Source organism: Abramis brama (genome assembly GCF_963993115.1).
Source record: "Abramis brama genome assembly, chromosome: 15".
Taxonomy (NCBI): Eukaryota; Metazoa; Chordata; class Actinopteri; order Cypriniformes; family Leuciscidae; genus Abramis; species Abramis brama.
In genome coordinates this window covers 778,051-800,000 of record NC_139977.1, presented here as the reverse complement: position 1 = coordinate 800,000, position 21,950 = coordinate 778,051, and the positions used below count along the sequence as shown (strand labels likewise).

Genomic DNA, 21,950 nt, shown 5'->3' with positions numbered 1-21,950 from the left:
GAGTTTATACCCACCCAGAGCGACTCTGAGTGGGGGGCTCACCACGGTCTGGTGCGCCTCCATCGCACTCCCCTCCTCCATACAGGCCCGAAGGTCCGTTTCAGGACCGACTTAGCTCCAGACGGAGCTCCAGGTGGTAGGACCACCGACCTGTCTGTGCCCGGGACGGAGGCACCCTCCCTGGGCTGGCCAGGGAGGTCTGAGGGCATGGAGCTCTGAACCCACCTCACGTTTATGGACTTTGTCATATTTTTCAAAATCCACAGCTCCACCACAACGGTGGAGATTGAACTCACTCTCCCCAGCCAGAGTGCACCCTCCCTGGGCTAGGGTCACTGCCTTGAAGGTGTCCTGGTGCTCAAGATTCCCAGTGATCCATCCACGGGCCTTTTGCGACCGCCCTCCCCAGCCAGAGTGGGCCCTGGCTGGGCTTGGACTGGACCCGGAGGCCCTCTCCGTCCAGGACTTCCAGAGCTCCGGGCGCCCAGCTCGCTCTGGATTTCGCCCCCAGCCAGAGTGGGCCCTGGCTGGGCTTGGTATCGCTTGTATCTCGGCAACGCGAAGGCCCAGAGAGCTCAAATTCGGGTGAGGAGGTCCCAGGGGGGCCTTTGCTCGAAGGGGAGAGTGGTGGGCCCCGGGGACGCCCCCTGCCGGACCACGGCTCGCGGGGACCCCCGACTTTGAACGGTTACATCTCCGGGGCCCTGGCGAGTTTCAGCTCGTGGGTGGGCTCGTTCGAAAGGCCTTGTGCAGCCTTACGATCGACTGGTGGTCTGGGGAAGATTGAGCGAGGGGGTTCCCGAGATATGAGCCGTAAAAGCCGCACCTTTGACCGCCCGTAGCTCCCCGACCCCGGGGCCCTCGGGGACGGGGGTGGGCCCGTTGGATAGGTCCCCTCGAGACTTACGATCGACCCGAGTTTGAGATTTTTTTGCTGGGTACTTTTCGAGATATTCGCAAAAAACCAAAAACCCCCATTCGTTCAGTGAGCGTGGCGGACACCCCCGTCTCCAGCGGGACTTCCAGGACCGCGGGGGCAGTCTGGCCGTGCCCACGAATGGTGAGCCTTCCCCGGCGTGCCACCAGAGCCTCTGGGGCCCCGGAAGTGGCGACCCACTGCAGCTTTTGGACTTGGAGGGATTCTCAGAGCAGAAAAGGGGCCCCCGACTTCAGACGGTTATATCTCTGGGGCCCTGGCGAATTTCAGCTCGTGGGTGGGCTCATTCGAAAGGCCTCATCCAGCCCTACGATCGAGTGGTGGTTGAGCCAGGGGTTCCCGAGATATGAGCCGAAAAAGCTGCGCCTTTGACCGGCCGTAGCTCCCGACCCGGGGGCCCTCGGGGACGGGGGTGGGCCCGTTGGATAGGCCCCCCCGAGACCTATGACCGACCTGAGTTTGGGATATTTTAGCCAAGTACTTTTTGAGGTATTCGCGAAATTTCCTTCTTTCACTCAGTTCTCTGCTCAGCCGCTACCTTAAGAGAGTCCCGGTTAGTCCCGCCGATTGCGGCGGGGGTCCATCTGACCATGCCCCCAGAACGGTGAACCTTCCTTGGCGTGCCACCAGAGCCCCTGGGGCCCTGGAGGTCCTGACCCACTGTAGGTTTTGGACTTGGGAGCAGAGAAGGAGCCCGGACTTTGAACGGCCGTAACTTGGGGAAGGTGGGTCCTATCGACGCCAAACTCGGGTCAGAGTAGGGTCTCGGTGGGCCCCTTCCAAGGAGCCCACCCCCGAGCTCTGGGGCGGGCCCCTTCCAAGGAGCCCACCCCCGAGCTCTGGGGCCCCCGGGTCCCGGAGAAACGGGGCCCGACAGGACCGCGCGCGTCGGAAGGAAAGGTCCCAGGGGCTCGGGGAGGCGGGGTCCGAGAGCTACCCCAGGGACCCCACCGACACCCGAAAGGGCGAGACGCTGGGACCTCCCCTTCCCGAGCCTCAGGGGCCCCTTCCCGAGCCGAAAACCACCGGGCTCGCTCCAAAATGGCGGCCGCCGATGACGTCACGGCCGCAGGAGAAAATCGCTCGTATCTCGGCAACGCAAAGGCCCAGAGAGCTCAAATTTGGGTGAGGAGGTCCCAGGGGGGCCCTTGCTCGAAGGGGAGAGTGGTGGGCCCCGGGGATGCCCCCTGCCGGACCGCGGCTCGCGGGGACCCCTGACTTTGAACGGTTACATCTCTGGGGCCCTGGTGAATTTCAGCTCGTGGGTGGGCTCGTTCGAAAGGCCTCGTGCAGCCCTACGATCGAGTGGTGGTCTGGGGAAGATTGAACGAGGGGTTCCCGAGATATGAGCCGAAAAAGCCGCGCCTTTGACCGGCCATAGCTCCCCGACCCCGGGCCCCGGGGACTGGGGTGGGCCCGTTGGATAGGTCCCCTCGAGACCTACGATCGACCCGAGTTTGAGATTTTTTCGCCGGGTACTTTTCGAGATATTCGCGAAAAACCAAAAACTCCCATTCGTTCAGTGAGCGTGGCGGACACCCCCGTCTCCAGCGGGACTTCCAGGACCGCGGGGGCGGTCTGGCCGTGCCCGCGACTGGTGAGCCTTCCCCGGCGTGCCACCAGAGCCTCTGGGGCCCCGGAAGTGGCGACCCACTGCAGCTTTTGGACTCGGAGGGATTTTCAGAGCAGAAAGGGGCCCTCGACTTCTAACGGTTATATCTCAGAACGGTGAACCTTCCTCGGCGTGCCACCAGAGCCCCTGGGGCCCTGGAGGTCCCGACCCACTGCAGGTTTTGAACTTGGGAGCAGAGAAGGGGCCCTGACTTTGAACGACCGTAACTCGGGGAAGGTGGGTCCTCTCGACGCCAAACTCGGGTTAGAGTAGGGTCTCGGCGGGCCCCTTCCAAGGAGCCCACCCCCGAGCTCCAGGGCCCGACAGGACCGCGCGCGTCGGAAGGAAAGGTCCCAGGGGCTCGGGGAGGCGGGGTCCGAGAGCTACCCCAGGGACCCCACCGAAACCCGAAAGGGCGAGACGCTGAGACCTCCCCTTCCCGAGATACGGGCCGTTTTGTCCAAAAGTCCCTGGCGCATAACTGGGCCTATCTTGGGAACGGAAGGTCCCAGCGGCTCGAGACGGCGGGTGCTGGGGGCCCCGAGGGCACCCTACTCCTCCCGCCGCCCCGAGCTCCGGGGCCCTTCCGGTCCCGAGATACGGCCACTTCCGTTCCAGCTTTGACCGGGCGTAACTCGGAAAAAACGAGCCGAGTTGGGGCTCCATACTCTGAGCGTGGGGGGGAGTACCCTAGGGCCCCCCCAGCCCTGGTGTATGGAGCCCCAACTCGGCTCGGTTGCCGAGATACGGTCACTTCCTGTCCAGCTTTGACCGGGTAAGCCGAGTTGACCAAGTAAGCCGAGTTGGAGCTCCATACTCCGGGCGTGGGGGGAGAACCGTAGGGCCACATGGTGGCGCTATAAAACAAAAAAACATATAGACACCTGACAGTTTTTCCGAATTACTTGAAATTTGGTATGCAGTGTCTTGGCCCAAGGGGCCATGTATGTCTAAAAGGATATTGGCGTATCTCGAAAAACATGGCTGCCATTGGCCAATGAGTTTTGAGCACCTATTAAACAAGGTTAACGAAGTCCGATCGGAACGAAACTCGGTGGGCATGTTCGGCTCAAGCCCCTAGAGGTCTGTAAGAATTTTGAAAGAAATCGGCCACTAGTTGGCGCTAACGAGTTTTAAGGCTCTGTAATCACGTGGTGTTACACTTATTGTCACAAAATGCATATCATTTGATAGATGTGCTCATGCTGAACAACTTTGCCTCAAGAACCATTGCTGTCAATCAAACCGTTCATTAAATATTCGCAATTATGTTAAAACCCTACTTTTGCGAACTAGTCCTAAGTTTTTCGCCCAATCAGAACCAAACCAATCTAGGACAATTCTATGGACTCTCTAGATCAATAATTATCAAAAAAAAGTTGAACTTTAGCATTTTTCGCATGGGTATAATTGGGTCATATAGAAAATGGGCATGGCAAAATGCACTCAAAAGCCTATAAATCCTAAACTAAAACTCAGAACTTCACGAAAATTGGTGGGCATATGTGCCATAACAATCTAAACAAGCATGCGAAATTTCATGTAGATCGGACCATAGGTGGCGCTATAACTGTTAAAAAGCTTTGAAAACCATATATATCCTATGGTAAATTGCCTGTTTTGGCTGTAAATGGAGTTTTCCATCTATTATTTCAGTGGTTAAAAGCTTGCTAAATAAAACTTAATGTCTTAAATGCTTATGTGCTTAAAGGCCTTAACTGCTTGAACCCCGATAAATGCAGCTTGCAGCTTTAATTAGGGGTTCAAGCACGAAGTGCTGAAACCCTATTGTAATTGTGCTGATTTTTATTAGGGGTTCAAGCATGAAATGCTGAAACCCTATTGTAATTGTAAGGATTTGTAAAACGCATCGCGCAGGACAAACCGTAAGGCCTAGAGACTTGAAACCTGGCCAGATGGTAGGCCTCAATTTGGGGACAACCTATCAGAGTATGACCTCGATTTGCCCATAGGTGGCGCTACAGCAACCAAAAGTTCAAAATCGCTCATAACTCTTAGACCGTTTGTCCCAGGATCAAGTGTCTTATATCGTTGGAATCCTTGGCTCGAGGCGGACAAAATGGCTATCTCCGATTTGGATGTAGGCAGGGAAAATGTTCTGCTATGTCGGATTTTGTCCAAAACCTACTTTTGCGAACTAGTCCCTGGTTTTTCGCTCGATCGGAACCAAACCAGTCTAGGACAATTCTCTGGACTCTCTAGATCAATAATTATCAAAAAAAAGTTGAACTTTGCCATTTGGGTGGCTGTAACAGGGTCATTTAGAAAAGGGGCGTGGCAAAATACACTCAAAAGCCTATAAATCCCAAAGGAAAACTCAGAACTTCACAAAAATTGATGAGCATATGTGTCAGAACATGGTGAGGAAGCATGCAGAGTTTCATGGAGATCGGACCATAGGTGGCGCTATAACTGGCAAAAAGCCTTCATTCTTATTAGGGGTTCAAGCATGAAATGCTGAAACCCTATTGTAATTGTAAGGATTTGTAAAACGCATCGTGCAGGACAAACCGTAAGGCCTAGAGACTTGAAACCTGGCCAGATGGTAGGCCTCAATTTGGGGACAACCTATCAGAGTATGACCCCGATTGGCCCATAGGTGGCGCTACAGCAACCAAAAGTTCAAAATCGCTCATAACTCTTAGACCGTTTGTCCCAGGATCAAGTGTCTTATATCGTTGGAATCCTTGGCTCGAGGCGGACAAAATGGCTATCTCCGATTTGGATGTAGGCAGGGAAAATGTTCTGCTATGTCGGATTTTGTCCAAAACCTACTTTTGCGAACTAGTCCCTGGTTTTTCGCTCGATCGGAACCAAACCAGTCTAGGACAATTCTCTGGACTCTCTAGATCAATAATTATCAAAAAAAAGTTTAACTTTGCCATTTGGGTGGCTGTAACAGGGTCATTTAGAAAAGGGGCGTGGCAAAATACACTCAAAAGCCTATAAATCCCAAAGGAAAACTCAGAACTTCACAAAAATTGATGAGCATATGTGTCAGAACATGGTGAGGAAGCATGCAGAGTTTCATGGAGATCGGACCATAGGTGGCGCTATAACTGGCAAAAAGCCTTCATTCTTATTAGGGGTTCAAGCATGAAATGCTGAAACCCTATTGTAATTGTAAGGATTTGTAAAACGCATCGTGCAGGACAAACCGTAAGGCCTAGAGACTTGAAACCTGGCCAGATGGTAGGCCTCAATTTGGGGACAACCTATCAGAGTATGACCCCGATTGGCCCATAGGTGGCGCTACAGCAACCAAAAGTTCAAAATCGCTCATAACTCTTAGACCGTTTGTCCCAGGATCAAGTGTCTTATATCGTTGGAATCCTTGGCTCGAGGCGGACAAAATGGCTATCTCCGATTTGGATGTAGGCAGGGAAAATGTTCTGCTATGTCGGATTTTGTCCAAAACCTACTTTTGCGAACTAGTCCCTGGTTTTTCGCCCGATCGGAACCAAACCAGTGCAGAAATGTTCACAGGGGTCCGAATATCAATAATTATTGAAAAAAAGTTTAAATTTCGATTAACGGTCACTAAGGGGCGCCAAAACGTTCGAAGGAGGCGGAGCCAGTTTTACTAAAATGGCTATAACTCCTTAACGCAATGAGGCATCTTCACCAAACTCGGTACACATGTGTGAGAGGTCAATTTGAGGTCACAGTAAAAAAATCGCGACGATTGGCCAGATGGTGGCACTATAACATGAAAAAAACATAAAACAGGCTATAACCACCTGACCATTAGTCCAATTGACTTGAAAATTGGTATGCAGTGTCTTGGTCCACGGCCCCATGTATGTCTATGAGGACATTGGCGTATCTCAAAAAACATGGCCGCTGTCGGCCAATGAAGTTTGAGCACCTATTAGACAAGGTTAACGGAGGCCGATCGGAACGAAACTCGATGGGCATGTTCGACTCATGGCCCTAGAGGTCTGTAAGAATTTTGAAAGAAATCGGCCACTGGTTGGCGCTAACGATTTTTATGGCTCTGTAATCACGTGGTGTTACACTTATCGTCACAAAATGCATATCATTTGATAGATCTGCTCATGCTGAACAACTTTGCCTCAAGAACCATTGCTATCAATCAAACCGTTCATTAAATATTCGTGAACACGTTAAAAACCTACTTTTGCAAACTAGTCCTAGGTTTTTCACCAGATCGGAACCAAACCAGTCTAGGACAATTCTCTGGACTCTGTAGATCAATAATTATCAAAAAAAAGTTGAACTTTTGCATTTTTCGCATGGGTATATTGGGTCATAAAGAAAATGGGTGTGGCAAAATGCACTCAAAAGCCTATAAATCCTAAACAAAAACTCAGAACTTCACGAAAATTGGTGGGCATATGTGCCATAACAATCTAAACAAGCATGCGAAATTTCATGTAGATCGGACCATAGGTGGCGCTATAACTGTTAAAAAGCTTTGAAAACCATATATATCCTATGGTAAATTGCCTGTTTTGGCTGTAAATGGAGTTTTCCATCTATTATTTCAGTGGTTAAAAGCTTGCTAAATAAAACTTAATGTCTTAAATGCTTATGTGCTTAAAGGCCTTAATTGCTTGAACCCCGATAAATGCTGCTTGCAGCTTTAATTTTTGTTGTTTTCTTGTTTAATGTTTTTTTGTTTAATGTTTTCTTCTATCGCAATAGCATTTGTAATGGCTGCATTACACTCTAGCGCTACAGCGCCGTAGCGGTCAAATCGCGATATTGCAGGCCTTACATTGGGTCACGTGAGATCAAACGACTACTCAACAACAAAGATATTTTGTCGACAGTCTTTTAATGTCGACTAATCGTTTCAGCCCTACTGACAGCCAGCTTTATGTGCACATGATTCGGGTGTGTGCGCTCAGAAAACCATATATCAGAAGTTTAGACTGAGATGGCTTTAAAACGCATGCAGATAATAAACTTTCATGATGATGAAGAACTGCAATGTCACTTGTGCGTGAGATTATAATCAAAACCAAACAGATGTTTTAGTTTTCGGCTGAGTATCCGAGGTACGAGCTGTACAGGCTCCGCCCTCTTCTGGAAAGGGGGTGGAGCAGCAGCTCATTTGCATTTAAAGATACACTACAAAAACAGCAGAAACATTTTTCCTTCCACTCAAAAATTGGCATTCACAACATGGTATAATAACTGATCTGTGAGGTATTTTAAGCTAAAACTTAACACGCACATTCTGGGGACACTGAGATATATTACATCTTGTAAAATGGGGCATAATAGGTCCCCTTTAAAAGAAATGTTTTTAGATCATATTTGACAGTGGGAGATGATGTTTTTAGTATTTCCAGAATGTTTTTGTGATATAGAAAATGATTGTTCTCTTACGAGAGGTTTTCTAGTATTGCGTAAGTAGCTTACGCTTCGGGAAAGTTCTTTTTCTTCGAGATCTGAAGCCAAAAAATTATCCTTAATTTTGCATTTATTGTCAACGCAGTGCAGCAGCAGGCAGACCAAAGCAAGCTGTGTAAGTGTGCTCATTGGCTGCCCGGCGGCAACTGCTTAAGCCTACCAGTGAGCCCGGCGTGACGTCACACACAATGAGGGCGCATCGCACCCTCCACACCGTTCTAACCGTTAAGAAGGGTGTGGCCAGTGTGTATATATTGCGAGCTCACAGGCTGAACTCTGATTTTCTTGTCTTCAGCGAAGCTCTTCGCATCGCTGGATCTTGAGAAGCCGCCGCCGTCGAAACCAGCGACCAGCAAGCTTAGGACAGCGCCTGAGGAAGCCGGCCGCCTTCGCCGCCTTCAGCCATCCGTGCCTGCTACGCTATCCGGTGACATATCCTTTTTCTCTGCTGTGTGTGTGTTCGCCCTGCGACACGCACTTTCTCTTCTCAAAAGAGCGCGAGGCGTTTTTATCGTTTTTACCTCGCCCGCGCCGCCGCCGTTTCAGGGGACGAGGCGGATGAGTCTGACGAATGCGCCGCTGACAGCTGCTCCATCCTGGCGTCTGACAGCGAGGACTGGTCCACCGCCTCCTCTACAGTCCAGGATTCTGGCCGTTCTCGAGCGGGCGAGGACGCGGAGCTTCTGCGCCTCCTTACCCGGGCTGTTGAACAGTTAGGCCTCGAGTGGTCTCCTCCTAAGGAGCCAGCACCGAACATCATTCCCCCGGGAGATTGGTCCCTGCATCCTCAGACAGTCCAGCTCCTCTGGCGCCTATTCGGCAGGGCGGAAGTCGACCTCTTTGCGTCGAAAGACAACGCTCACTGCCCGATATTTTTCTCGAAAAGCGAGGACGCGCTGTCCCAGACCTGGCCCAGCCTCCCGCTGTACGCTTTTCCCCCGATCTCCCTGTTACCTCAGGTTTTAACAAGGATCAGGGAAACACAGCACCCAGTGCTCCTTATAGCCCCGCGCTGGGAGAACCAGATTTGGTACCCAGAGCTGGTGAGGCTGTCGCACTCACCCCCATGGCCGATCCCGGTGAGAAAGGATCTCCTCTCTCAAGCCGGTGGGTCAATCTGGCATCCCCATCCGGAGCGATGGTCTCTGCATGCATGGGTAATCAACGGATACCCGTTGACCTGCCAGAAGGGGTCGTGAACATGATCACGCAGTCTAGAGCTCCCTCCACGAGACTGCTCTATGCGTCTAAATGGTCTGTGTTCTCTAAATGGTGCGCTACTAAGAGCTTTGATCCACGCACATGTGGGGTTCCGCAAGTGCTCTCCTTCCTACAGGAGCTGTTGGAAAAGGGCAGGTCCCCTTCCACGCTCAAAGTGTATGTGGCGGCTATTGCAGCGTTCGCTGAGACGACGCGCAGCCGGGCAATCGGAAGTAATGAGCTTATTATCCGTTTCCTCAGAGGAGCCAGGCGGATGAATCCCCCGCGGCCCCCCTCGGTTCCTATTTGGGATCTGTCCTTGGTCCTGGAGGCCCTGAAGGCTTTTCCTTTTGAACCGCTTGAATCTGTGGATCCTAAGTACCTTTCGCTCAAAACCGTTTTTCTGATAGCTCTGTCGTCAGTAAAACGCGTGGGGGACCTGCACGCGCTATCTATTAGCCCTGCATGTCTTGAGTTCGGACCGAATGACTCTAAAGTCATTCTCAGACCGAGACACGGGTATATTCCCAAAGCGATTGGTACCCCCTTTAGGGCACAAATCATCTCCCTCTCGGCTCTGCCAATATCCGATAACGGGGACAGTGATAACCTCCTATGCCCTGTTAGGGCGCTGAGAGTTTATATCACGCGTTCCGCCGCTTTCAGGCAGTCCGAGCAGCTCTTTGTTTCTTTTGGCGGACGCACCAAGGGTCTCGCCGCCTCGAAACAGAGCCTGTCCAGGTGGATAGTGGACGCGATTGCAGCAGCTTATGCCTCCAAACACCTGCAGTGTCCTTTGGGTGTCAGAGCCCACTCCACTAGAAGCATGGCCTCTTCGTGGGCCTGGTCCAGCGGAATTTCTATTCACGATATTTGTATGGCGGCGGGCTACATTCGTGAGGTTTTATAACCTGGAAGTTCCCGCCCTGCAGGCTACACTATTATCAGTATAAGTGCAGACTATGTCCACATACTGGTTAATTTTCTGGTTGGCACCAGGGGAAGGACTCTTTTCCACAAATAGACCAGTGTTTCTGTTCTATTCCCTTTCCCTATACGTGTTTATGCACTGTGTGGGCCCGCGCTGCCGGCCACACCATTTCCACTGATGTATACAGACCGGCTATGCTGCTCTATCATTTATGTGAAGTGAAGTGCTTGGTACAGGTGTTGGCCCCACCGGCCACCTGTTTCAACGCTATGTTTTTCCCCGGTCTCCCTGGGATTCATGTGTTGGATGCTCGGCGCGCACGGCGTTGACAATGGGTTCCCGAAGCGTAAGCTACTTACGCAATACGAGAGAACCTCTCGTAAGAGAACGTACTCGGTTACCTAATGTAACCTCGGTTCTCTCTAGAAGAGGGAACGAGTATTGCGTAACCTGCCGTGACGCGCCACGAGCTTTTGCGCTTCAGACTATGAAAACCAGAGTTCAGCCTGTGAGCCCGCAATATATACACACTGGCCACACCCTTCTTGACGGTTAGAAGGGTGTGGAGGGCGCGAAGCCGGGCGTCACGCCGGGCTCACTGGTAGGCTTAAGCAGTTGCCGCCGGGCAGCCAATGAGCACGCTTATACAGCTTGCTTTGGTCTGCCTGCTGCTGCACTGCATTGACAATAAATGCAAAATTAAGGATAATTTTTTGGCTTCAGATCTCGAAGAAAGAGAACTTTCCCGAAGCGTAAGCTACTTACGCAATACTCGTTCCCTCTTCTAGAGAGAACCGAGGTTACATTAGGTAACCGAGTACGCTTTACACAGGGGTGTGGGAAGATGTTTTAGGTTCACCACATATGAATAAGAAACAATATTGAGTGTATAAAACACGCCAAAACTCCACGAAGCACAGTAGGTGTATCGGTGAGAACACTCGTTTAAAATGCATACACACACCGGGACATTTGACTGCACATCACATTTCTGATATTATTGATACTGCTCACGAGTAATGGACCGGTCTACGGGACATGAATTAAGCCTTTAAATAAAAGGGGTATTGTTTGTTTACACTGTCATGTACAGTTAAAGAGCCTGAACAGCGACAGGAAATATAAATGAACACAAAGTAGCTGTCCTACTTCCCGCTGGCTTCATGTGAGCAATTATTATTTCAAACACTGGCTTGAACAGAATGTTCTGGGTCTTGTGGATCAAAGTGCATTGTGGGAAATACAATGCCAGAGTATTTCCCACAGTGAAGCTCTTTCTGCGTCGTTCTTTCAGCTGAAATCCTTGAGCTGGCGGGAAATGCAGCCAGAGACAACAAGAAGAGCCGTGTGACGCCCAGACACATCTTACTGGCCATCGCCAACGACGAGGAGCTTCATCAGGTATATCACATCTATTCTAGACGGCTTCTTTTGGTCGCTGTGGCACTTGAATGGTCAGATCAGACAACGACAAACATGCAAAAACACAAGCCTGTTTCACACTCCATGGTAAAACATATGCTGTAATATAATGTGAACTGAGAAAACAATAACTGATTTATTTAATTATTGGCACTGGCAAGGTAAGTACCATTGTGACCACTTTCCCGACGGGCCAGTGGAATAAAGTCCTCCATGTTGATCCCTGGGATGTGTTTTTGGATGTGTCTGTGCAGCTGCCGAAGGGTGTGACTGTCGCTGCCGGCGGAGTCTTACCCAACATCCACCCAGAGCTGCTCTCCAAGAAGAGGGGCTCCAAAGGAAAGCTGGAGGCCGTCATCACTCCTCCGCCAACTGAGAACAAGACCAAGACCGCCAAAAAAGCAGTTGTCAAGAAACTGGCCACCAAAAAGTCCACATGAGTAAAGGTACTCACTGAACACTGGCCAATCCTTCTATTCACTAAACACCCACTAACTAGTTTAAGCAGGCGAAATCAGCACTGTCATTCATGTCCATGCAGACGTGCCTCCTTAGGCTCGATACAGATCCAGTTTGGCTGGAAACTGAACGTGTGTAAAAGGAATGTTTGTGTGCACTTTCTAGTGATCATGCCAGCCGATGATGATCAAATGAAGAGCATTATAACCCGATGTGCACTTTCATCATTAACTCGTGTACCTGGTGCAAAAGCTGTGTTTAATATCCACAGTCAGCATTAGCGAAGCCATTCAGTATCAAAGACGTCAGACGACTCTCCAGTTATCTTATTATTGGCTGCTTTAAAGGAGTAGTTCACTCCAGAATAAAAATGTCCTGATAATTTATTCTCCCCCACATCATCCAAGATGTTCATGTTTTTCTTTCTTCAGTTGAAAAGAAATTAAGGTTTTTGAGGAAAACATTCCAGGATGTTTCTCCATATAGTGACTTCAACAGGTCCAATGGGTTGAAGGTCCAATTTGCAGTTTCAGTGCAGCTTCAAAGTCTCGACACGATCCAGCCGAGGAATAAGAGTCTTATCTAGACAAACCATCCGCCATTTAAAAAATAAAAAAAAGTAGCTGTGATGCGCCACACATTACGTAATCACGTTGAAAGCTCACGGGTGTTCCGGTTCAAAAAGGGAAGAGTAGAGCGAAAAACTCCATCTCATTTTCTCCAACTTACTAGCTTTTTTTAAATGGAGTTTGACTACGGGTACGTTTACATGACAACGATATGCTTAAAACAAAGAAGTTTTTCCTTTGAGTTTTCCACGTACAGACAACACCATTGTTTAAAACGATCCCCATTCACACGTATTCGTGAAAACGACTAAAAACCTTTGCTGCCAGGCCATTAGATGACGATGAAACGCTATAGACTGAACATGCAATACGCATGTACATGATGTCATCATCTTCAGAGATTCGCGTTTCTGTTGTTTACATGAAAACCATTTTAAAAACTTGAACTTTGAAACCCGTTTTCAAAAGTTTGCATTTATAGTAGGGGTGACCCTCGAAGATTCGATGCTTCGATTGGAGGAGCCTGATTCGACTACCGATCTCATGGTCGAATCTTCGCAGAGGTGTTATGAAACGAGGATCATGCCACTTTGGCTATATGAGGGCGCTCAGTGTCTGATTTCACATAGAACTACCGGTTTTCTGTCAGTACTTTAATATTCAGCCTATTATAATGCTGTATATAAAAATGTGCAAAGAGAGAAGCTTTTAATAAATATTTTTTTAACGTGCGTGAATAAATCAAAACACCCCGTGACAGATTTAAGTTTCACTTTCAATACGTGACCGACAGAGGAGCGTCTTGGCGGCAAGGATATTTAAATCTTTAACAATGTCTGGCATAAGAAAATCTAAAGTGTGGATGTACACCATCAGAAAGGTGAAGGATATTCTCCAAGGCTGGATTTAGCATCAGGAAAACCATGATCGCACTTCTGCCGGCCAACGTTAACAATTGGTTTTCCACAGGACATTCTAAAATGCTTAACGTGAAAAAAGCTTTTAAAACGCTTAAAATGCACTTTTTAGGGGCCGATCACACCTGACGCGTTTTTTTGCAGTGAGAGCAGCGAGCGTTCTGCGCGCTGTTTATGCGCCTGCTGCGCCTCGCGTTTTCGAACCTGAAAAACGCGTTTTAGAATGTATTTTATCCGCGCGCACAAAAGACTCCAACGGACACAGACAGAGTGAAAGACTGGATTTGTTCTCTCGATCAGGTAGGGTAGAAGTGATTTCAAAACTTTTCAGCCGGTTCTAATTTGATTTTTGGATGCTGTGAACATTTTTAGCTAAAAAGACTGCCTCTCCAGTTTAGCATTTATTGTTGTTTCTGCAGTTAAAAATTCAAAGTTGAAAATTCTGACTCTCGTTATTTTAATAATTTCTTTATTTTTATTTTCATTTATTGATCTGTCAGGGTTATCTAATCTAACTATTTGTGGCTTGTGTTTTGAATATGTTCCCCTGCACTTTAGGCATTTTGCACACATTTGCTCCTCATCTTGTGACTTGATTCTGATTTATTTCGTTTTGTATTTTTATTTATTAGAAAGGTATATTCTGTTCTAATTTAACTTAGTAAATTAATTGTTTATTTTTTCGGTGCATCGATGTTGTGCTGTACTTAGAGCCTGCTCGCACAGCTGTAATTTAGCCGATTTAATTTGATTTGCATGTGAAATGTAAATCCTGTCTGCAGTGTGGCCTTTCTGGAGTTATTTATGTTATTTCTTAGTTTTATTGATGCCAAATGTAAATACATTTTCTTCTATATCTTTGTGTGATTTTCTGTACATAGCAGTTTTGAAATCTTAAAGCCCCGCCCCCATACACACGATTCGACTATTAGTCGACTATAGGCAAGACTTGACGATTCTGATTCGACTATGAAAATCCATAGTCGGGAACACCCCTAATTTATAGGTGCCCAAAACGTTGTTGTCGTGTAAATGAGCAGCCAAAACGTTTTACGTTTCTAGTTGAAAAAGGTGTCATGTTAACAGCTCCTTAGTCTTTGCTCGTTCGGTTTGTAAACACTGGATCAGTAGTTCCACCTAATGGCGCTTTTCCACTGCATGGTACGGCTCGGTACGGTTCGACTCGGCGCGGAACGGTTCGGCTCGCTTCGCTTTTCCACTGCGTGGTACGACTCGACTCAGTACGGCACGGTTCAGCTCGCTTTAATTCGGTTGCTTTTCCACTGCAGTTAGTACCGCTTCAAAGTGGGTGGGACTGATCGTTATAGTTGCCGTCTCTACTGCCATGACATCATCATATTAAATGCGAATTTTTCATTCCGTGTTTCCCCATCCGCTCCTCGGCAACCAACGAGAGGAATGTGCACCTCGTCCACTGATTCAGCCATTTCTTTTTTGGAAGTTTATACTCTTTTTTTTTTTTTTTGAAGCAAATACTTTTAAAACAGGTGCTACAGCGTTGGCTGTTGTCTACTGGCTATTTAAATCTAGCGGGTTTAGTGTCTCGTGTCGTAAATACAATGACGCTGGTAGAGATGATTCTGTCTGACCAATCAGTGATCTGCAGTGTTTTCACGTCACATTTTAGTATCGGTACGGTACGCTTGGAACCTCAACAGAGGTGGTACCATTTAAAGCGAGCTGAAGCGAGCCGTACTGTACCGTACCATGCAGTGGAAATGCGCCATAAGTGAGCCGTACCGAACCGAGCCGTACCGAACCATGCAGTGGAAAAGCGCCATATATCACGCGTGACCTTTCCAACACGAGCATTTGTGGTTAAAAAGCATATACATTTTTATTTGTTTTAGAAAATGGCCAATCGTAAATTATCAGGAAATGTTAATTCTGCAGTGAGCTAATCCTTTAATGCAGTTCAGTCTGATGCTGTAAATCTAGCAACAGTTTGCTGTTGTTGTGACAGAGACGGGCGGCTGATGCGGACGGCGGACCGGCTGATGGATTCACCGTCCTCTCTTCCAAAAGTTGATTCCTCGGACAGAAGGTACAACAGCCTTTATTAAACTCTTACTGTAGTACAGTGCTGTCCAGACTCAGAGTTCAGCTCCAGCTTCTAGTTGGCCTAGTTAGCCTTGATTAGCTGGTCCAGGAGTGTTTAACTGGGGTTAGAGCTGAACTCCACAGGACAGTGACTGACTGCTATAGGAACTGTTCAGATGCTCTTTTCCTCTAAATTATTTGCTTTTCTCCTCCTGTTGTTCTGCTGAGACTAGCTGCTAAAACCCAAATCCATCTAGCTGAAACATCTCTAGCTATTAGGGGTGCAATGATTCTCTTGTTTCCTCGTATACATCAATCTTGAAATGTGAATTGAAATGAGTCATTTGTTTTGACGTTCGCATTAAAATTCTAATTTTAAATGCATTCATATACATTTAAAAAAAAAAAACAGAATCAAAACAATAATTAATTAAATCAATCCTGAATCTTGAATCTATTCACACCCCTACAGGCTACAGATTGGTTCGCATGAATGCATGAATACTCCAGAAAGCTGAAACGCTGCATTTTACACACACTATATGAGATGCTGATTCCTGCCTATTGCACATGCATTTTCACTCCAGAGCTGCTCAGGCCTCGTTAGACGTTATCATAGAAACATAATCCTCATACTGTAACGGGATCCTATTTTACTTCAGTTACAGCTGTTATGCATCTATCATATATATAAAGAAGTCTTATACTCGCAATTTAAACATTCTTTTCACATTATCACAATGAAGTGATTTTAAATGTTAATGAGTAGATGTTGCTGTTATCAGACCCTGTTTAGGGAGATGGACTATTTGCCTTTATATTTATAGGACAGTGTAGTGCAGGGAGTCAGGAAAGTAGGGGGTGACAAATGGCACTTTCAATAAATAGTGCACTCATTACTGTCCAATTCTGTTAACTGACTGTACTTGTACAAAATTACAATTGTCATACAACCCTGTAACCACCACACCCTCTCAAATGACCCTCACAATGTGAAGAGCCCCTCTCTGCTTTCTGACCCAATAATAATAGTATTTACTAATTTTATGTAGCGCCTGTCTATGTCTACTAGTGATAGGAGAAATGAAGCTCTGAATCAGTTTCACCAATTGCTTCGTAAAAGGATTCACTGTTTCAAAGCGCTCTACACACCACGCTGGTGGCACATGCTAGTCGAAACTCAAGCATACCAATTTCACATTTTTTCATGAAAGTGTGATCTATTAAATCTACACGCTTTAGCATTAATTTTCATAAACTGAATGAAAAAATAACCTACTGTCACGTAACGTGGTATCAAAGCTCACGAAGACGATGAATACACAGAATAACCTTTAATGAGAACATGCAGGAGATATTCAGGAGAAACAGCACTGACATCAACACAAACATTGATGAGAACGGACGGAGAATGAGGGAGAACACAGGGTTTAAATAATCAGGAGAACTAACCAGATGATTGACAGAACAGGTGAACATAATGACTAATTAGACACAGTAGCAAAGCTAGGTCACAGGGGAGAACCAAAAACTACTAAACGCAGCATTCACGTTACACCTACATTATGAAACTGACCCAAGATCAGTTAAAACCATCAGACTTTCATTCATGTGTTCTCCAGATAACGCCATCTAGCAGTAAACTCAGAATTTTAAGTTTCAGTGTCATACTGTTTCGAACCTTGGTAATTACTGAAGCCTGAATTGGAAAGACCGCGTTCCTTCTGCCCTTCCTCAGAGGACCCACCGGCGACAGTGGCGAGGGTTGAATCATCATCAGGAACGGTTTCTGCTGGTTCTCCCCATGGATTCGACACATTGTTCCGGAGTGATCTCTCTTTCCCGGCTCTAGTGATCTCTTCCTTCACCAGCTACCCCAGGCCTGTCGAGAAAGTGTACATTTACAAAATCTTCTCCCATTGCTATTTGTATTGCGAAAGAGAAATCTAGAAAAAGAAAGAAAAGAGGGAATGGTAAGGCCACAGTCGGGAAGGATTCCAGCGAGGTAGCTAGCTAGTTTGTAACTATTCGGTTGCACCATTTGATCTTAAGGCAGAACGCAGCTAGTGGGTCATAAACTCTCCATAAAGTAATCTACCTTCAATGATCCAATAGAAGCCTTCACATATGTGAGCAAAAGTTGTGTTAAAATGACATTCTAATTTCTTTTGCCTCACATTACTAACAGTAAAAAATAAGTTTCCATCAAAATACGACAGTACTTAACACAGGTACTTTTATGTTTAAATATCATTCAGAAACTGTATTTGAAATTAAAATGCATCAATAAATGGATACTGATTCTAGAGCTGCATGATTCTGGATAAAATGATAATCAAAATTTTTTCAAACGGGGATTACAATTCTCCCAGGATTCTGAACAGACAACTAAGCAAAATTATATAATTTACTAAAGGTTCTGAGAAAATTGCTAATTGCTGCAGTCTATTTAAAATGTTTAATCTGAATTATGTTTTTAAAGAAAATTTTTCATTTGCATGAATGATTCAATGACAAATACATTTTTAACAGTCACGTGTCGCCACCTACTGGTGTAACGATGTAATTGATATAATCGTTATTTAAAGCGCCAAATTACTTTCAAAAGGTGATTTTCTCTATTTGAATTGCTTCCGTAGACATCAGTGATTATATCTGAACTATAAACTTTTATCGCAGTACTGTGATAATAAGAATATTTGTAACACAGAAACAACGATACTGTGTGGTTGAAAAGCTGTTTCATATCTATACGTGATAACTGGTTTCTAAATTTCGCTGTTTGCGAGTTCTCATCTGCGTTGATTCAGCCCATTTTGACAGTGGCGTTCCCCAGGGATCTATATTGGCTCCTGTACTGTTTTCCTTGTGTATGCTTCCGTTAGGTAGTGTACTTTAGAAGCATGGGATATCCTTTCATTGTTATGCTGATGATACCCAGATTTATTTACTATTGAAGAAGAATCAGGGAAATGCAGTCAAATCTCTATTGGCCTGTCTAGAGGATCTAAAAGTGTGGATGTTTTTAAAAAAATTTAAGCTTATAATTGAATCTAAAACTGAGTTTATTGTTTTTGGGTTTTTTTGAAAATTAAGTCTGGCAAAGGAGCTTGAGAAGGTTATTCATGTATTTATTTCCAATGGAGTAGATTACTGTAATTCTCTGTATATATGTATGAACCATTCTTCAGTGGTAAGGTTGCAGTTGGTTCAGGTACAGGTAAACGAGAACACATGGCGCAGATTTTCCTCTCTCTTCATTGGCTCCCTGTATAGGACAGGATTGAAGTTTTACTCTTTGTTTTTAAATGGGCTTTCCTGTAGCTCAAACAGTAGAGCTTTGGCGCTTGCAACGCCAAGGTCATGGGTTCGATTCCCAGGGAAAGTAAGAACTGATAAGAATTTAAATGTGTACCTTGAAATGCAATGTAAGTCGCTTTGGATAAAAGCATCTGCCAAATGCATAAATGTAAATGTTAAATCTCTAGCTGGCCTGTTCCCAGATCTAAACTAAAGACTCGACGCGATCGTGCTTTTGCTGTTGCACCCCTGAAACTGTGGAACAGTTTTCCTATTTTTATTAGAATCACACCAACAACTATTGATTTTAAATGTAAGCTAAAATCATGCTTCCTTTTTCAGGTATTTAACCCTTTTGGAGGTTTTGTTTTGTATTGTGTATTTGTCATGTCTTGTGATTTATAAACTGTACAGCTAATTGGTTAATGGCTGTTGTTTTAAACAGATGAGATGAAGAACTAGTTGAGGTTTTCTTGGTATCTCATCTTCCAAGGCTTGCCCAGATTCCCCTGTCTGAAGATCCACGGGGCACTTTGTGATGTGCTCCTGTGTGCATTAGTGAAGAGTGTCAAAGGTTTCTATTTACAGCAGCATTACAGAGAACTGTAGCCAATCACAGACAAGCCTGTTGAGGTTCGGGAGTGACAATTATATTAACATATATACACTACTTTAATTCCACAAATGTTAAATTGTATGTTTTTGTATGTTTCTAAGAAAGAAATCACACAAAGAAAAGTATTCAGACATGTTTTGGTAACTTTAATTTAGGCAGATTTGTAAACCTCCAAATTATCAGGAAAAAAACATGAAAAAAAAAGATTCCTTCTGATGGTTCAGCAAAACACATTCAAGTCCAGTCCGCTTTATTTCTACAGTGCCTTATACAGTGCAGATTATTTCAAAGCAGCTTTACAGTGATAAACAGGAAAATAACAGAATCAATTATGCAAACTTCATTAAACACAAGACAAATTCTTCCATAAAGCAGTTTAAAAAAACTAGTCATAATTCAGTTCAGGTCAATAAGTGTAAAGTTCATCAAGTTTGAAACAAGTTCAGTTCAGCTGTACAGCAGCTCTACTGAAGATAATAGAGTTATTATTCAGATCAATTCATCAATTATGAAACAAAGTTGAATCAGCTAAAAGCGGCTCTGGAGAAAACCGTGTCCTCATCCTTCAAGTGTTTTCTTCCATGCCTCTCTCCTGCGATCTGCACTGAGGTTTAGTTTTCCTGAGCTCAGTATGTGGAGTACGGCCGGCTGTTGTTAACTTCTGCTTTACTCTTCAACCCTGCTGCATGATCTCTCTACATCTCAATCTCATTCACTGTCAGATCACTAACCTGGCTGCCTTCAACCCGACCAATGCTGACCTCTGACCTTACAGATGACTTAGGTGAGCTGTTAGTCAAGCTGCCATGGAGACTCATGTTCATTCAAACACTGTAGATCGAGCCACGTGTCAGATGTGTCAGGATTCGGTCAGCCTTTCCATCAGTCCTGTGTGTGTGTGTGTGTGTGTGTGTGTGTGTGTGTGTGTGTGTGTGTGTGTGTGTGTGTGTGGTGCTCGCCTCCATCCAGCTTCTCAATAGATGGCAGTGTCTCCCTCTACTATTCTCTTCTATATTCCGAGCAGTTTTTGTCTCCTCGTCATGGTTTCACCACATTGTCCACAGCATTTGTCTCTCACTATATTTGTTTGCCTGTTGTTTTAGCTGCAAGTTGTGCAAGCTGACATTGCCACCATCGAAAGTGAAGCCGTTGTTCACCCGACCAACTCCACCTTCTACATGGGTGGTGAAGTAGGTAAAGGAGCCGTTGTCTCCCGTAGCAGATCCAGTCGAAACCACAGCTCTGACACTGACCGCACACACATGCTAATAAACAAAAGCACTTTCTCATAACAGTATTTGCTCAGTGACAATGAATGCAGAAGGTGTCTGAAACGGCACACTGTGTTCATGCTTGGATCTGGCCTGAGTTAATGGATCTAGTGCTGGAGTTTCATGGCTGTGGTTGAGTACATTTGGGTAATGCTTTACTTTCTATTTGGATTGCTGTGGCAATTATTTCATGTTAATATTGTGAGTTCTGTCATCTTGCTTTTTGTGTCAAACTTTGAATTCTCTTTTTTTCATATACTTGTTTTCCCATGTCTTCACTGATTCTTGTGCCCAAACAAACATTCAGTTTAATTTCTAACCCAACTTTATAATATTAATAATCATGTTTTATTGAAAACGTATTTCTGAATGTTTTCTGAACATAAAGTTTTTAAAAATATATATCTTTTTTTTATTTAGTCCAACTAAAATGTTCAAGAAAAAAATCATATTTTTGTGCTGATGTTTTGAGAACATTATTAGACACCAGATAGCTCTGAACGAATGTTCTACTGGAAGAACATTCGTTCATAACATTGAGAGAACGTTTGCTGGGTAAGGGATCAGAAGAAGCATGTTCACGGTTCTGTCATCATTTACTCACACGCATCTCCTTCCAAACCCATATGATGTTTTTCTGATGAGGAAATACAGAAGACGAAACTTCTTTTCCTGAAACACACTCGCATAAACTCAAATAAAGCTCCTCGAGGTGCGTCACAGCAGGTCTGGCAAATATCATTGGTTTTTAAAACATTCACAAGTCAACTCACATTTATTTATATAGCGCTTTTGACAACAGAGAGTGTTTCAAAGCAGCTTTACAGAGATAACAGGAAAATAATGCAACAAAGTTTGTCACAGTCCAGCTTAAGTAAGTTCAGTGATGGTTCATTTTGTTGTAAAAAAGTTATTAATTTAGTTCAGTTATATATGTATATATCGCCGCTCTGGAGTAAACCGTGATGTCATCGTCCAGCTCAGTTCAGTTCTCATATAATCTGTCAATGCAGGAGATCAATATTATTGTTGAATGTTAAATTAACCCTTGGGCTGCATTATATATTTGACACCGTTGAGTGCGTTAAGGGACAAAAATGTCCACTCTAAACACTGCCATAAAACTATTATATATTATTATTTTTTTCCACTTTGACTGAGTTCAATATTTTAACCAGCATCAGTCCTCATCATACATACCACATATTTATTTAATTTCAGGATTTTAACCCTTTAAATTCCAGTTTTGGTG

The 21,950-nt window shown here is 45.5% G+C and overlaps 1 protein-coding gene across 1 annotated transcript; it reads left to right on the top strand.

The window, feature by feature from the left end:
- Positions 1 to 8,510: 8,510 nt before the first annotated feature.
- Positions 8,511 to 20,674, top strand: LOC311097444 (core histone macro-H2A.1-like; the record flags this gene model as incomplete). Its single annotated transcript, XM_084137112.1, has 5 exons — positions 8,511 to 8,664; positions 11,378 to 11,484; positions 11,760 to 11,951; positions 15,435 to 15,515; positions 20,531 to 20,674. The coding sequence occupies 3 exons, from the start codon at positions 8,511 to 8,513 to the stop codon at positions 11,943 to 11,945; spliced, it is 447 nt and encodes a 148-aa protein (XP_083993238.1). The 3' UTR covers positions 11,946 to 11,951; positions 15,435 to 15,515; positions 20,531 to 20,674.
- Between the last annotated feature and the right edge of the window lie 1,276 nt (positions 20,675 to 21,950).